The sequence below is a fragment of the Hydra viridissima genome, unplaced genomic scaffold (genome assembly GCF_058129835.1).
Source record: "Hydra viridissima isolate aposymbiotic clone 2 unplaced genomic scaffold, HvirCarnegie_v1 scaffold_14, whole genome shotgun sequence".
Classification (NCBI taxonomy): Eukaryota; Metazoa; Cnidaria; class Hydrozoa; order Anthoathecata; family Hydridae; genus Hydra; species Hydra viridissima.
This window is the reverse complement of record NW_028324313.1, coordinates 7,964,162-7,981,392: the sequence shown is the minus strand read 5'-3', so window position 1 is coordinate 7,981,392 and position 17,231 is coordinate 7,964,162. Positions and strand designations below refer to the sequence as shown.

At 31.6% G+C, this 17,231-nt stretch overlaps 1 protein-coding gene and 1 long non-coding RNA gene across 5 annotated transcripts; one reads left to right on the top strand and one right to left on the bottom strand.

Annotated features, from left to right (window-relative positions):
• The first annotated feature begins 1,991 nt into the window (after window positions 1–1,991).
• LOC149879125 (uncharacterized) lies at window positions 1,992–4,229 on the top strand. The gene is made up of 2 exons (XR_016446899.1): window positions 1,992–2,621; window positions 3,570–4,229. It is a non-coding gene; the product is annotated as an uncharacterized LOC149879125 (long non-coding RNA).
• Window positions 4,230–5,580: 1,351 nt separating this feature from the next.
• Window positions 5,581–11,860, bottom strand: LOC145181878 (uncharacterized). Of its 4 annotated transcripts, none has more exons than XM_080057064.2 (6): window positions 10,909–11,829; window positions 10,653–10,729; window positions 10,372–10,561; window positions 9,487–9,894; window positions 6,453–6,557; window positions 5,581–6,267 (listed from the first exon to the last, which is right to left on the bottom strand). In XM_080057064.2, exons 1-6 carry the CDS (start codon window positions 10,961–10,963, stop codon window positions 5,633–5,635), a joined length of 1,470 nt encoding a protein of 489 aa, XP_079913190.2. In that variant the 5' UTR covers window positions 10,964–11,829; the 3' UTR covers window positions 5,581–5,632. The 4 variants fall into 4 exon arrangements, with proteins under 4 accessions (XP_079913190.2, XP_079913189.2, XP_079913191.2 ...); XM_080057063.2 differs by having other exon boundaries at window positions 6,453–6,575; window positions 10,909–11,113; XM_080057065.2 differs by lacking the exon at window positions 5,581–6,267 and having other exon boundaries at window positions 6,452–7,573; window positions 10,909–11,860.
• Window positions 11,861–17,231: the final 5,371 nt, after the last annotated feature.

Below are 17,231 nucleotides of genomic sequence, written 5' to 3'. Positions count from 1 at the left end.
AAAAAGGTCAACCAGCTTGTCTAGAAAATGGAGTACGGCACCTAATCCATGCACACCAGGCTACCACAGTGAAGGTGGAAATTTGTAAATTCTCACTGTAGTCCATCTGAATGCAATTAATTTTCAAAACAAATAATGGGAAAGGTTTAACCCATTAACGCTAGCCGTCATCATATGAGATCATTGCAACGCCAATGTTGGTCATAGCAACCGAGTTTAAAATATTAGCTCTTAACAACATAGAGAATAGAATATTAGACTATAAAAATTGAGCATTTTGTCCGCAAAATAGACCATTAAAAATGAATATAAAATCAGCATATAAAATCAGCATATAAAATAAGTCTCCTAAAATATTATAAGTTTTAGAAAAATTCAATAAGAACTGCACAACTAATTATAAATGATTTTTTATTGTCTAAATTTTCATTTTGTCCAAATTTTCATGATTACTTTTATATTAATTTTATATAAAAGTAATCATGAAAATTTGGGCAAAAATGAAAATTTAGACAATAAAGAATCATTACGCAACATTGACGTAATTTTCATGTCTCATGACATGAAAAGTACAAAATTAAGGCCTTTACGGCGGGACACCATGAATTTTCCGCCGTGATAATCACTGAGGGAGCTATGTTCTACTGTTACTAACTTTGACATCCTTTATTAAAATCTAAAGCGGTTTATAATTAATTTTTTATAACGTAAAACATTAAAGCTTTATTAAATATTTCATGGAAAATTAACTTTAAATTGCACTGCAAGCAAACAGCAATTCATTTATAAAGCACATGGGGAATTAAAATGTACTCGAACATCATGCCACGATTTCTCAATCAGCTGATAATAAACTATTACTAAACTATTTATTATTTGAAAGGCTGTTTTTTAGTCTATTTGAATCAGTCGAGTTATTTTGACAAGTCTATAATTAAAGAAAGTTTTTACCTTTGCAACTGAATGAATAAAACTAGGAGGAAAAAAGCACATATTTATTGTCTTATAAATCAGTACATTTAATGTCTTTAATGTATTCTTAAGTAATTAAGGTTTTAAATGTTCATTTATTTGATGATTATGATTGTTAAAAATTCATATTTCAAATCATTTGCTACCACTTTTGTTTTTATGCTAATTCTGAGTTCTTCCAATGGAGTTGTCCTTAAGAATTCTTTTTTAAAAAGAACTCGAGGAAATGTAAAAACTGGTGGGATTGTTTTGCCAGTTGCTCTAACTATGGCACAAAATGTTATCATTTCTCCTCGTTCTGCAGATGCAACTTATCCTATATGATTTATTCCCTGAGGAGCAACTAAACGAGGAATTTGTATTACAGTTGATACTTCTGTTTCATTTTAAACCTTTTCATGTTGAAAATACAGTTCGGTGGAATTTTTTTGTTTCCACAACGCTTTTTCATAATTTACAAAAAATTCGGATATATGGACCTCATTGAAGCTTGTTGTTCATGAGAGACTTTTAAGGTTTGCGTAAACTAAGTGATGGATGCCTTTTCATTATTCCTTTCATCCAGTCTACTCTAGCAAGTTGATTATCTGACCAGGATTTCTCAATTTTAATGTCAAGACTCAAACTTTAGTTGTAGAAGAGTTTTTGAACTTTTTTGTAAGTAAGACAATATTGGGTCTTGTTACTTTTGATTAAATATGCAACTATAACATTAACTAACAAACCTTCTTGCTGAATTGTAAATATTTGACACTTTGTGTATTTAAAGCAAAATGCAAGCACTACTCGACTTTTTGAAGCAAGGTGTAAAGTATTTATTGGTTCAAAAAATTTGATTACTGAAAATCATTTGAACTTCGCTTTTAACTTCTTTAGTTTTTTTCTTTTATCTTTCTTTTCTTGTTTTAATTCCTGGCTGGCTGGCTAGACAGCTTATTCTAATACGTGGAAAGGTGTGGTTCTTTTTTATCTTATTTTAAAGGTACTCTGAAGTTTTACATGAATCGTTTATTTTTTAGATTAAGTATGCTAGATAAAGCTAAACAAAATATTAAAACAGCTCAAGAAAAACAGAAGGCAAATTATCCCGAAAAAAACATGTGTTAAAATGATGGATGTTCAACAACAGAAAGGATGAAGCGACTGTGGTCTTTTTGCTATTGCTTTTGATACAACTCCCAAAAAATTTGTGTATTCGGTGAATGCAAGCAAGAGTGTAATATCTTATGTGTACTAAGGTATTTAAGTACAAGCAGTTTATGTTCCAAAGTGACCGTACGCATAATTTAGTACACACAAGCTGTTCAAAAATCTATCCACGAAATGTAAAGTTTTACACGCCATACATGTTAATGTAAACATTTTTTACCTTCTGGCATTTTCACAATGCTGAAAATTGACACTTGTGCAAAGCACTATGCTTCCAGTACAATCTTATTTTATTATTATGTTAAGCACTATGCTTCCAGTACAATTTTCGCGCTCCAAAAGTTTCAAGGTTTATTTGTAAGGGTTTTATGCCGCAGAGTAATACAAGTTCCGACATGTTGCAATACCAATACCATAAACAACGGAACATCAGAAACAAAGTTGTTCCTGATGATTCTGAAAGAATGAAACTGCAAGTAGAACAACAACAGCAAAAAAAGGTGGTTTATACTAATTTATCTTATGTTACTTTTATTTCTTATATTTTTTGATTATATTTTTATATTAATTTACAAGTATGATAATATATAACATAATACTACATACATAAACATGTTTTTGTTTACTTATCAAAACCATACTTTTCAATAAGTAAAATTATCTGGTGATAAGTAAACATATATAAATACATTCAATATAATTGATACTTTTAGTAATGTATTACAAATACATTATATAATACTTGTTTATAGTATACCTTAGTACAGCATACAACATTTTTAGTAACTGTATATCAAAGTATTGATAAATAAACAAACTGTAAGAATATGCGCAGTATTAATCGTGAAAAAGTTAAACGTGGCAGCGTTAAACAACGAAAGCTTCACAACCAATACAAAAATGGCGATTCCATCGTCTCTACACTTTTGTTTCACAAACGGCGGATTGGAGAGCCAGGTGTCCGGTTAATGCTGCTACCTAGTGGAAAACTGAAAAATTAAGAAATTCTTCATCTTGCATCGGTCATCATCTTGCCCCGGTCTCTCCTACTACGTACAGTAAATCCACCACCCGTTATTTTATCAAGACTTTCAGTCATTTTTTAGATAACCATTTTCCAGAAATTGTGGCTTTTGAAATGGCTTGAACAATGTAACCCAGCAAACATTTAGTCTAAAAAAGATGTCTTAAATATGTCTTTTAGACGTATTAGACGTTTTTTATACGTAATTGAAGTGGTAACTCTTTGTATTGCAAATGCACACTACTACTTATTGCCTCTAATATAGTTGAAAAGTATGTTATTAAACACTATACTGTAAAAAAAACTGGTCTATTTTAAATCTTTTAAATCAAGGTGTTTTTACTTTTTCATTCAAGCCATACAAACTTGTGAAATTTTATCATTTTGCTTAAATGTTTCGTTCTTGATCTTCTTCTTTTTACAGGAGGATTTCGAGAATTATCTTTGAAACTGGTAAAGATGATGTTTTTTACAAATGTTTACAAGAATGTTTGACAGAAACAGTTTTCATGAGCCAATTCAAAAAAATGGGTACATTTACAAATTCTAGCTCCTCCTCGAACTGAAGTTTGCATAAAACTAAATGTTTCATTGGTATCCAATCATAGTGTTTAACAAATTTTATGTGAAGTTAACTTAGGTTTTGATCTGTTGGAAAATAAAATTTTGCTATGTGTTTGTTTTTGTTGGTAAAACAGCCAGATGTACATTTTGATGCAGTATATTTGTTGACCATATTTAAGATAGTTTCTTTAAAAATCGATCAAAAATTTTTTACGGAAAATAAACGTTGAAATATTTTGCTATATTTTTAACGGAAACCTGAATAACAATAACCTGATAACAAATAGAAATAGTCAAAGGAAAAAATTTTTATCAGTCATTAGAAATAAGCTGAGTTTAAAATGATTTTACATCTAGATCTAAAAAGTTACACGAAGAAAGTTTTTCGATGCCTCACATAAATGTTAAATTGTTTGAATCCTTCAAGACATTGGGAAGAGTTGCAGTTTGATTAAATCTGTTAAAGTTATTTTTCAAAAATGACAATTTATGTATGGAATATAAACTTATCACACGAAAACCTTTGCTGTTTTAAACGCATAAAGAGTTCTATTTTAGTAAACTTCAAAAAATTCGATTTTTTGGTTTTAAAAGACTAATATAGAAATTAGTACTTTTTTCATTATTATTCGTCGTTAACGAAAAAAAGACTAATATAGAAATTAGTACTTTTTTCATTATTTTTCGTCGTTAACGAAAAAAAGTTGATTCTTAAGATGAATCATGGAGTGTCGACCAAATCTTGATCCTGATCTTGATATGAACGATCTTTTAAGAATTTTAATATTAAAGAGTTTTAAAGAACTTTAAGAAGTGTTAACACTTTTTTAAGAAATGACCAATTGATAAGAATCGATCTTTTTTCAATGACAAACACTATTTTACACAAAAGTTTCCGAGATTTTTTTGTGCTGTTCGCTTGTTCTGCAAAAGCACTATGGTGAAAGTTGCTACTTACTTGTAGATCGTACTTATCCAGACTAAGAGTGTTCATGGACTGATGGTAAAGTTGGCGTCCCTAAGTCTCATTCATTGAAGATATCTTAACACGTCGACATGTCACAGTTTAAACATACAAAAAAAAACAACATAAAAACGGGGAGGGTAATCAGAGATTTAAAAACTACAAAAAATTTTTCGATAACTCGAGCAATTGATAAATTGAACTAATTTCTTGGTCTCTTGGTAGTCCAATTTAATATTGCAATTAAACTTAAAAATTATCATATAAAATCAAAGGCGTACACAGGGAACCACTACTCACTAGCTAGGAGTCTGAGAAAGCGGTCCATCAAAAATTGTAATAACATAATAGTTGTAACATAGATGCTATATGTAAAAGTTTTATATTTATTTTTACCATCTTTAGCTCGCCCTCCAAGCTTACTTGTTACCCAACTAGCTTGACATATTTGTTAAAGTTGGCTAGCAAACCGTAATTGTTAAAGTTGGCTAGCAGACCGTATTTGTTAAAGTTGGCCAACAAGCCGCATTTCTACTTTTTTAACAAAAAATTTTAAAAAAAATTAAAATTCATTTTAAAAATGCCAGATTTATACTTTCAATAAATATTATCAAACATAGTTTAATTAGAAATCTTTTCACAGTAGTTGATTATTTACTCAGTCGGACCAATTCTCTTCGAGCACTCTCCAGCTGCTCTTCACAGATTAGCCTCGCTCTGCTTGGCATATCGAAATGCCCTCTTTCCAGTTAATGAGCACCCCTTAATCCACCCACATTAACAATTCTAGAAATCACATTTCTAGGAATGCTAATGTACTTTTTTTCGTTCATAAAAAAATTTATAAGAATTTATTTCAATCAAGGAAATGGCCTTGTGGTAGCTGAGTGTGAGTTTCTGCATAACATTAAAAAAAAATTGTTGATTTTTCTTTTAAAGTATTTTTTTATACAAAATATTTATTCTTCTTTTGTTGAGTCTTTCTTTCCTTTTGAAACTTTGTTTAATTTTCCCTTTTTTCCTCCTTTAATTTTTTTTGCACTTTTTGATTTTTCTTTTTTCTTCTTCGGATACGGAAAAGGTGCAGGTGGAGCTGGTGGGACAGGAGGAGGAGGAGGGGGAGGCAATGGTACTGGAGGTGGAACTGGAGGTGGAACTGGAGGTGGAACTGGAGGTAGAACTGGAGGTGGAACTGGAGCCAATGGTAATGGGGGTGGTATTACTGGTGGGAAAGGTTGGATCGGTGGGTACACTGGTGGTGGTGGTGGAACAGGAACTGGAGGAACTGGTTGAACTGGTACCTGCTCTGGCTTTTTCTTCTTCTTACTTTTGTCATCTTTTTCATTTTTCTCGTCTTCGGAATCATCATCTTCATCATCATCTTCGTCGCTTTCATTTCCTTTTTCGGGATCAGCATCAGCAGATTTTTTCTCGTTTTTCTCGTCTTCGGATGCGTCTTTATCTTTTTCTTCTGGTTCTTCTTCCAAGCTTCTCTTAGGTTTTACAAGAGTTTTTAAGGTGACACTTTTTGTTTTTTTCTCTTTTGTTGCCTTTTTTTTCTTCTCCTTCTTTGTTTTTTTTTCATTCTTTTTTCCTAAAAGTTAAGCAATAGCTCCAAATATGTTTTTTGCATATACCTAATGTTATGTCTAGTTTTAAGTATATTTATTATTAAACATATTTACTATTAGATATATAGTTAGAGGTATATAGTGTGTATGTGTATGTATGTATGCACACACACACACATAACTTTTGTTTTTATATATGATAATCTACCTTTCTCTTTTTCTTCCTTTTTTTTTTCTGCTTTCAAGCCGTCATTTTTGCTTTTAACCAGCTTAGCCAGTTTAACTTGTTTTTCTGCATTTAATTTCTTGTTATCTATATCAAACGAATTTTCTGAAATCAAATTTTAAGAAACAACCTTATTTATAGCAATTCTATTTTGAATTGCGATTGTTTTCAACTCAGCAGAAAAAAAAAATTTTGTTATTATATGAAATTCCTCACACCCTCATTTGTAACAGATACCATTATTTATTAACTTTATTTACTTCGAGTAATCATTCAACTTATTAGATACAATATTTTTTTAGATTTTTTTTTTCTGCTCAGCGAGAATCAGTTTGAATAAAAAAAACGATTATAAAACTGAAATTTAACTTACAGTTGAGTATAAGGGATAATTGAGTTTAAATTTTAGCATGAGAACTACTTGGCATGCAATTGGGAACTATTTAGCATGCAACTAACTTGCTTTCACTTTGGTTCAGATTAATTTCTAAAAAAAACTTTCACATTTAGTTGTTGATTTTATTCTCTTCAACTAGAGTTAAAAATGTTATAAATAAGATTTGATAAAAGTTTTGGAGTAAGATGAATTGGTGTTGGACATCAGACTTAGTGTTGCTTTTAAACGACATTTTATTCTTTTTTTCCTTTACCAGATTTCAATTTGGATCCATTTTTTGAGCTGGGTCTTTTATTTTTTTTAAGCCCAGTTGGTACTTGAACATTCTTAGATGCAAGTTTTACAGCTGAATCAGTTTCAGAGGTGCCTGATGAAAGATCTGAAGAGGTATCTTCGCTGCTTCCTTCGTCTATTTCTGCATTATCATCATCGTCCTCATCTTTCGTCTCTCCTTCGTCATCATAGCTTCGACGCTTTCGCGATGTTTGCTTTAAACGGGTTTTGGATTGAGTATGAGATTTGGCGTGTTGTATTAAAACAGCGTTTGGTGTCTGTGAAATTTTGTTGATTGTATGCGTGAGAACTGTGCCTTTCTTGTGAGCTTTATTTCCTTTGCTGATTGATTTTAACAAAGTCTTTCCTTTCTTTTTCTTGGTTACCTTTTTAACGTCTTCTTTTTGCTTCTTTTCTTCTTCAAGTTTGGCATCTAAAACAACCATTAGTTTGATTAACGGCATATATTGTTTTGCGAGATTTTTTTCTTATTAATGCCGTTAATGTGTTGACGTCTTTTCGTACGGCATCCTTTTAAAAAGTCGGTTCTTTAAGTTTTACCACATGCTGTTTGCTTACAAATGATACATACAAATGATAACTTATAAATAGAATTCGCTCAGTATAATTATAAAAAAGTAGAAACTAACTTAGAAATATATCAACAGAAAAATTTAAATATCGCAAAAAAACGAGCATGAGGACGGAGGGGAAAGCGTTATGGTTAAAACTTCGTGATCTTATACAGAAGATAAATCCCGAATTCTAAACTTTTTTACGTTTTTTTAATTCTTTTTTAAAGCAAAACTAAAAAAAATCATGCTTAAGAAATTTCTTGTTTAAATTTCCCTGCGTAACAATTTATAAACAACACTATTTTAAAAAAACTGAACTAAGCTTATATCATGTATTTCTGTTGCATATCTCTCGCATATCTGTTGCATATCTGTCGCATGTCTATTGCATATCTATCGCATATCTGTTGCATATCTGTCGCATATTTATTCACTGGAGAGAAACAAAGTTTCTTTACTTTTTTTGGTTGCTCATTTTTAGCTTCAATTATGCTTCCAACTTTTCCGTCCCCAGGTATTTTTTTTAAGCTTTGTACCTGATTTGATTATTGTTTCTTTTCTTTTCTTTTTGTATGTTGGTGGCGGTGGTGGCGGTGGTGGCGGCGGCGGTGGGGTTTCGGTTGGAATTGAAATCGGAGTTGTAGATAAAATTGGGTATGGAGTTGGGGAGTTCTGTGGTGATGCTATTACAAGTGGAGGAAAGGGCGCTGGAGTTGGTTGAATAACTATAAGTTGTGTTAAGTTTTCTTCATCTCCGCTATCCTCATCTTCGTCATCTTCTTCTTTTTCATCATCATCATTATCACTATCACTCTTATCGTCCTTACCGGTGCCTTCGTTTCTATTTTCTTTAGTGTCACTATCATCGTTATCATTACTCTCTTCTGGGAGCTCGATATCGCTCCGTTGATTTAAATTGAGGTTTTTTTCATCGTAATCAAATTCTTCTTGCTCATTTTCTTCACTGAGTAGCATCTCTGAGTTACTTCGTTTCCTTCTGGCTCCATTAGTTTGTTTTAGATAGGTCTTCGATTGAGTATGAGATTTGGCGTGCTGAGACAATCGAGCATTTGGCGTTTGAGAAATTCTATTAACAGTGTGCGTCAAAACAGTTCCTTTTTTTTGAAGCTTTGTTCTCTTCTTTGGATCTTTTAGTTTTTTTAGGTGGTTCCCTTTTTTTTTCTTTTCTTTTTTTGCTTTTTTTGCTTTTTTTGCTTTTTTTTCTTTATTTTCTTTTGTACCTAAATTACAGTTTACAATCATAGTAATCACAAGTAGTAAGTTTTAGTGTTTTTGAGTGCTTGGTTGAGTGAGTGCTTTGGTTGAGCATTGAATGAGTGTTGTAGCGATCACATAAAAGTCTGCATTAATGCACGGGTTGGTGTGTTGTGCTTGAAAGATTTTGTTTTGTTTAAATTACAATTCTTTTATTGTTTTTCTCGAACTCCGGTGGAACATTTTTTTTTTTTTTTCTTTTTAAACACTATGACGTCATCAGAATCTTATTTCTACTTTGCTATACTTATTTATACTTTCTTGCATATCATCTAACTGTGTAACTAAAATGGGTGGTCACGTGACTCATATTGCGACTCCTTTTTTTATGTCTGTTTTTTCTACTGAGGTTTACCTATGCTTAACAAATTCTGAGAAGAAACTCGTTTATAAAAAATGATCAAAACTACGACTTGTGACAAGCTTCTTTATTCTAGCGATTGCGTTTTACTATTTGGAAATCAGGTTCGAAAAAAAAGATGCAATATATTCTTACCTGAAGCTGATCCTTCTTCTTCCTCCTCTCCTTCGTTGTAGTCGGATTGTTCATTTGAGGCAGTCTCTGAAACATCAGTTGCTGGTGGTGGTGGTGGTGGAGCCTCTTCTGGTGGAGGTGGAGGTGGGGCATCTACTGGTGGAGGTGGAGGTGGAGCATCTGCTGGTGGAGGTGGAGGTGGGGCATCTACTGGTGGAGGTGGAGGTGGAGCATCTGCTGGTGGTGGTGGAGGTGGAGGAGGTGCTGGGGCTGGAACTTCTGGTGGTGGTGGAGGTGGAACGCCTGGTGGTGGTGGTGGTGGAGGTGGTGGAGGTACATAGAGTGGATCTCCTGGATATGGAGGATATGGTGGGTATGGCGCTTGCGGAGGATAAACTGGAGGTAGTGGTGGTAACGCTGGTGCTGTTGCTAAATTAAAGAATGTAAAAAGCATCAGTGGTAACCAATGGATAATAGTTTGAGCAGTTTATACGAATTGGATAAACAAGAATAACAAAAGCAAAAATAAAAAGACTTTAGAATCAAAAAATATTTTGATTAAAAGAACCTTTTCATATCCAGACGAAAGATGGTTTTATCCAAAGAATTAGTTAAAACAAAGAATCTTTTGATTTTAATCAAGAAATCTTTTCATTCCAAACAAAGAATATTTTCATTCCAAACAAAAAGTCTTTTCACTTCAAACAGAAATTTTTCATTCAAAAAATTGCTCCAATCACAATATCGTTTCATTTAACGAATCAATTTAGTTAAAGAACCACTTCATTCCAAATAGAGAATTTAAAATCATAATACATTTTTAAAAAAACTTGAAATTAAGATTATAAAGAAACTAAAAAACTTAACAAAGAAAATATGATTGCATTTAATTTATTAAGCGCTTACGTGGACAATACCAGTCATCAACAAAAATGCAACCAGGAAACGGTGGAATAGCAGGTGGTGGTGGATACCCGGGTGTTTTCACAAAATCTGGTGGTATCGCAGGAGGTGGTGGTGGAGCAAACTGTTTATCACTGTTCTTGCCATGACCAACGCTTCCTTTCACTTTATTGCTTGATTTGCCTTCCAGCTTCTAAAATGAATTTTTTATTTTCTATCATCTGAAAATTATGACAGTTCAGCTACATATGAAGATAATCCGATAAACGTTTGGATTAACATACCTTATCAGTACTTCCCACAAGATGAGCCAAACCCCCATCTTTTCGGTGTGCTTTTTTGTGTTTATGATTAGTCTTAGCTAAAAAGAGAAATTTATTTGACACCTGCACTGTAAAAATATCATTGTATATATATAAGAAAAACTAAACTTAATAAATATGCTTTAAATGAATTAGATTTGAGAGCCTAAAGACTTAAATAAAACGAAAGATGAAATGAAACGAAAAACTTTTAATAAGACTGAAAGAAGAAACTCACCGTCAGCCAGCAAAAATGCAAAAGCAAATATCGCCACTATAGTAGGAACTTTCATGATGTCCGCTACTTATGGACGTGAGAGCTACTATTGCTGTCAATCTCTAATAGGTTCCACTTCAGACCTTATTTAAAAAGAAACTGAATATTAACCAGTTGCAACTCGTCAAAACCTTATCGAAGTTACCAGCGCATTTTTTATTCAAGTTCCTTGAACCGTGACCTTGTAGTTGTAAACATATACGGTTAGGTAAATAAATTTTCAAACTGTGAAATCAAGTACGGTACTTGTTTGCGCTACGATAAACAAATGTAATAATTTATTTTCGGCCATCGCAAAAAGTTTGAATTTTTGTATAAACTTTACAATAAAATATACTTCTAAAGTTTTGAGAGCCTGTTGTAAACCATATTTTTTAAACTAAGATTAATTTTTTAATAACTTTCAGTTTTTGTTTCGATGCAAAGTTCCGCTCGAATGCAAAGTTACATGAAGCATTGTCTTTTTACGCTTGACTACGCACGTTTTGTTGCACAAACATTCAGCGAGCAAGTTTAACTAGCGCTATCGGCTCATTCAAACACCGTTGTAGATCCAAAAGCTGGGACTCCTCAGGATTGCAAGAGCTCAAAGATAAAAATAATAATAATAAACCGTAATTTAAAAAAATTAATACGTTTAATAAGACTAATTAGCAATACAATAATGAACGATAAAAGCGTGTAAAAGTAAAATTCCCATCCTGAAGATTTAATTGAAATTAAATTTTAGAGCAAAATTGTTTTGCAACAAAGTTCTGCACCAATGAAAAATGCAGTTTTAGCCAGAACAGACGTCCGTAAATATTTAAAGCAAAACAACTTCTTAATGTTCCGCAGAAGTGGAATTCCTCTAAATAATCCCCATGGTTAATCCAATATTTTTTTGAATACAATTTTCACGGTAATATGTTTTTCACCTAGTTCAACCAATAGCAACTACCGTAAATATTACAAAACGCCTTTTTAAAATGAACTGGTGCAGAGTTTCTGATTATGAGTCAGTCTGTTTAACCAGACAGAAGAAGTCGAAAGTTCTTAACGAAAAAGTTGTTTTGAGGGACTTTGGACAAAAGAAGTAGATGAGAGATTGCAACATTGAAGTATCTTGAATAGTTGTAATACAAATATTCAACCATAAAGTTTTTGATTGACGAGTATCTGAAAAATTACTTGCAAAAACTGCCATCTATTTATACAATCGCGTTTTATAGTTATAAATTTTTTTTTCACAACGTTCTTTAGAGCAACTGGGGTAAATTGGTTTGTAATCTCTGCTCAGCAAATTGTAATCCCAAGTAGGCACACAGAGAACTTTCTAACAACTTTGTTCCTAAACTCTCAGTTTTATTTGTAAAGTACTGAATTATGCATACTGTTTTTTTTTTTAAAAAAAAAAGTTCCATTAATTTCACTGGGAAAGTTTTTTTTTTTTTTTTTTTTACATCGATTTTGGCTTCTTGTATATTTCTAACTTAAGAAAGCTCAAGCCTGTGGTCAAATTTTTTTTTGCAACTTCAGATTATTGTTTTTAATTATTATTGGATTCTACAAAATTTAGGCATTTTTTCCTAATGTTTATCGAAGGGTTATTAATGTAATTTAAAAAGTGGATTTTACCACTGTAACATTTAACTGTAACATTTAAATTACTAAGTTATGTTTCCTAAGATAAAAACATATCTAAAAACATAGATAACAAATGATAAATAAGATTTATTATAAATCTACATTTAAAAGCATTGAACATCATCGAAGCAAAAAATCTAGCTTTCATACACTTCATATATATATATATATATATATATATATATATATATATATATATATATATATATATATATATATATATTATAAATATTCTATCAGATTTTTCTCGAAACCCTTGGCAGTGCTGTACCCTTAAGTTCACCCTTGAATTTCATCTTTACCCTTGTCATCGATTATTCTCTTTTTACACTGACTAAAAGTCAGTATAAAATAAATAAATTATTCCGATGATATCGAATAAGTTTAAAAAATTTTCTTTTAGAAGCAATTTAACGGAAACAGTCACTTCATTAGTTAAACTCATTCAATTGATTTACGGATTAATACGAATTAATAAAAGTTATGACGTTAATTCATTAGTGACAAATCACTGGTTACGAAGAAATCGATACATTTACTTTGAACTTAAATTTGTAAAAAATTAGATAGTAGAATCCGAAAAAGATTAATCAATGTTGGCGTTAATTCTGAAATTGAACCGTGTGGTACTTTGCTCGATTTTGTTCGACTGAAAATTGACATCGGATTTAATCTATTTTGGAACCGGCTAAAATTGTTCAAAGTACTATTGAAATCGAATTTAAAATCGCGATTACGATTAAAATCGATTAAATCTGACTAAAGTGAGAAAGCAATTTTAGTCGAACTTATATACTTCAGGTCGATATTGTACAACTTTACAATCCATATAGTTGACTCGGCTTTTTATAAAATATACGGTTTTAGGGGAACTTAAATTCGAATTTATACGATTTTACAATGATGCTTTAACTAACTTTAATCGCATTAAATCGGCTTTTAAAATCGAGGTCGAATATAACAACTCGACTTCGAAAGTAACTTTAGTTGATTTTTAATATCAGTTAAGATCATTAATCGATTAAGATCCTTAAAATTGGTTGTACCAAAATCAACTAAAGTATGGTATGGTACTGGTACTTTAGCTGGCTTCGGCAAATTTGAATTCGAACATGCATATTGGACCACGACTATCTTTACTTAAAAATAATATATAATATATTATATTTTTCTTATTATATCGTAACAAAAATACACCTGAATTTGAGATGGCATGTATTTATCGTAATATAAACGTCGAAAGGCTGAGTATTAGCTATTGCCCTATATGCGCTAAAACAATCAAGTTAACACATTTAAAAATCAAGGAGAAAAAATTTAGTTATCTATGGTACCATTTAGGTATTTAAAATTTAGATATTTATAGTACAAAAAGTAATAAATGTCAAGGCTTCGTTTGTATTCGAGAAATTGCCTGGTTTTGTTAAAAATACTTCTAAATAGAAATTTTCGTATTTTCTGAGGAGAATGAAAACTTCTTGATAAAAAAAATTCAAACAAAAGGGAAAAATTTTTTTTTTTTTTTTTTGGAACTGAAAGCTTAAATTTGAATGAACACACGCAATACCGCTATGTTCAAGTAAAATGCGCACAAAATCTGACTTAAATAATAATAATAATAACTAAACCACCAAGAGAAGAGACATTTTAAAGCAACAGAAGCAGAGGCGCAAAATTTATTTCTGCCAACACCATACCAAGGGAAAGTGTCACCCAAACCCAATTGAAGTATTTGCGTTTCTAAAATGTACCAACTTAAAAAACGCTTCCTAATTCTCTTGGTTATTCAAACAAACGCATAAAAAAATGTATAAACGTGACAAAAAGTTTAATAGTGAGAAATTTTAGTAAACGAAAAATCTGATCAATATTCCTAAACACTTGGTGCAAGCAACAGTATTACCACTGTAAAGATTTTATTTTAAAAAAGTACCCTGCAGAGGCAATATGATTACCCAAAACTTGTAATGTGATATTTTTGTTTTTACAAGTAGGGAGGGCGGGGCTAGTTAGAATCGCGGTCAAGTGAGATGCATGGACACTTTTTCGTCAAGTGACATGCATGGACACTCACCCCGCTGGGGTAGTTTGAGCACCTCGGTAAACTTTTGGGAACATTTTCTCAAACAAATCTAAAAACGCTTTTTTTTCCTTACATAATTTTTAGCAGATAAAATTTTCTTTCTGGTAGTGAAAAAATTATAAAAAATTCGACGCACAGTTCAAGAGATCTTTTAGGTTTAGTAAAAATTGCTCAACTTGCCCCGCCCTACCCTAACTTGATTTTTAACGTTGAAAAAGAAAAGTAAATTCTGAAAAAACCTGTTTTTTCAGAATTTATCCATCAAAGTTGTCTCTGCATAAATCGGGATGTTAAAAAGATTTAAGAAAAAAAGAAAATCCAAGGCAATTAAAAAAGAGGAATGTGAACACTTTTTCAAGAAGGGATGAAAAACAAACAAGATATTTAGATACAAATACGGATTCAAATTTGGAAGAAAGGGATAAGGAAGGTGGCAGTCATCAACAAAATGGGAATGAAATGAAAGTTAACACTGTATCAAATTCATGGACATGTGTAAATGCAATCGATTGTTTTTTAACAATCCGGGATATAAATACGTAAAACCAAACTATACATACTATCACCCTTTCATTTTTATTAGAATCAAGAAGCGATTAGATAAGTGATCGAGATATCATTGGTCTTTTTTCGCCAACTTATAAAGAAAAAAAAAAACTGATGGATTGTAATGCTGTGCTAAAAAAAAAAGATTTCGAAAAAATTGACAATTAAAAAAACTACTAGCTTCCACTTTCCTAAAGACCAAGGATATCACGATTTTCGTGGTTACTTGATGAAATGTAAGTGCTCTTGCGATCCGTAGTCTTTTCTATCTTCTGGATCCTGGATGACTATGATGCTATCTTTGTTTTAAAAGTTTTTGAAGTGTTTCTGACGTAATTCTTCCAAAATTGCAATCAACTTGCTACTTCCATCCTTTAATCCTATTATTTTCTACTCTGTTGCATTACTTAATGTTTTTCTAACCGTTTCCATGCAACTTAGCTTTCAGAACTACTTCTCAAACCCTTCCCCCCCCTCCCGAAAAAAATCTTAAATGTAACTAAACTGGTTTATCAAGTATGTTTACTTTGCTATCATGTTGAAAAAGAGAGTTCTTTTGACACCACTGAAATAAAATGTGCGAACTTTCTGTTTATTTAATTTTCGTAAGTTTAAGTTCGTGTGAAGGTTATTTAGCGTAACATTTTGTAATTTTAAAATTCAAGCAGTTCTGAAAACTGCTTGGTTTTTAGAATTCTAAAAGGAACTATTTCATGTAAAAAAAATCAAAAAATTTGAACATCAAATTTCCGTGAAAAAAAAATTCAGCTTCTTCCCCCCCCCCCCCCCCCCCCCCCCATCTTCACCCGCTCCCTTTCTAAGTTTCTGATAAATATTCAACATCTACTTTAAACTTACCTTTTCTGATTGTTTTTTACAATATTACAATAAATGATTTTACAATATTAGAATAAATAAATTTTACAATTTTAGAATAAATGATTTCGCAAAATGTAAAGAGAAAAAATAAGCATACTTAATGCGGACAATCGAATGGTATTTTACTTTGATGTTTAGATAGAAGAAATGTAAAAAAATAATGAAATTTAAGGTTATTATTATATCTAAGTGTTCGATTAGTGTTTGATTCCAAACGACAAACAGTTGTTACAAAGTATATTGGAAAAATCCACACTCTAATTTTGTTTGAAATAGAATTTGATTTGTAAAACTCAATAATAGTTTGCCTTTACCGGATCGATTGATAGAAAGTTTATAACCGGCAAGTGTAAAAATTAATGGTCAAATATTTACATTGCGGAATTTCTTAGTAAAAAAATACGATAGACGAAAAAGTATGCAATAATCTTTCCTCAAATAAATCTACTCAAAATTTGTTATATATGTAAAGCATCTTCTTCTCATTTCAATGACGTTGAAAAATTACAATTTTAGGTTTTAAAATCCAGAGAGTCTAAACCTTGGGTTGTCGTCTTTATATGCCTAAACAGCATTCCATTAAGTTTTTATACATGTCAAGGGTATAATTGAAATCCTTTTGTCAAGTTGGTATGCTAGGATAAGATACACAGGAAAGTAAAAACAAACATGTAAGGCATTACAGAAAGCATAACGCTGGAAAAATGACCAGGACACAACCCAGTAAAGATCTCATAAAAACTTTTCTCATACCTTGAAATCCTGTGATATCAAGTTCAGATCATTAACCGTAAGACAGACGTATTAATTGGCAAACTGAAGTCTTTAATCTCTGTGAAGAACCTGATATAATATCAGATGAGGTTGAAGAATAGTGTAATGTAATATCAGATGAAGAATGTGTCAAAAAAAAGAAAACAATATTGTGACATAGACTGCCATTTACTTTTTTACATTTAAACATCATCTCAATTTCCCGATTCCCGCAGTTAAAAATTTCGTCCCTCTCTATTTATCTAAAGTAGATCACTGTGCGTTGATGCTAAGTTTTGGTATAGCAAAATAATAATTTGAGAGGCCTTAAGGTGGAGTGCGATGTAAACAAACCTTTCTTATATCAAGATCAATATCATCTGCGGAATCCATAAAA

Excerpts from the sequence above, each read along its gene's own strand:
- LOC145181878 (XM_080057063.2), bottom strand. The coding sequence starts at position 10,963 with ATGAAAGTTCCTACTATAGTGGCGATATTTGCTTTTGCATTTTTGCTG. Across the intron at positions 9,895-10,371 it reads TGATGACTGGTATTGTCCAC|CAACAGCACCAGCGTTACCA; the intron begins GTAAGCGCTTAA and ends TCTTTAATTTAG. Across the intron at positions 6,576-9,486 it reads AGAAGAAGGATCAGCTTCAG|AAAATTCGTTTGATATAGAT; the intron begins GTAAGAATATAT and ends ATTTGATTTCAG.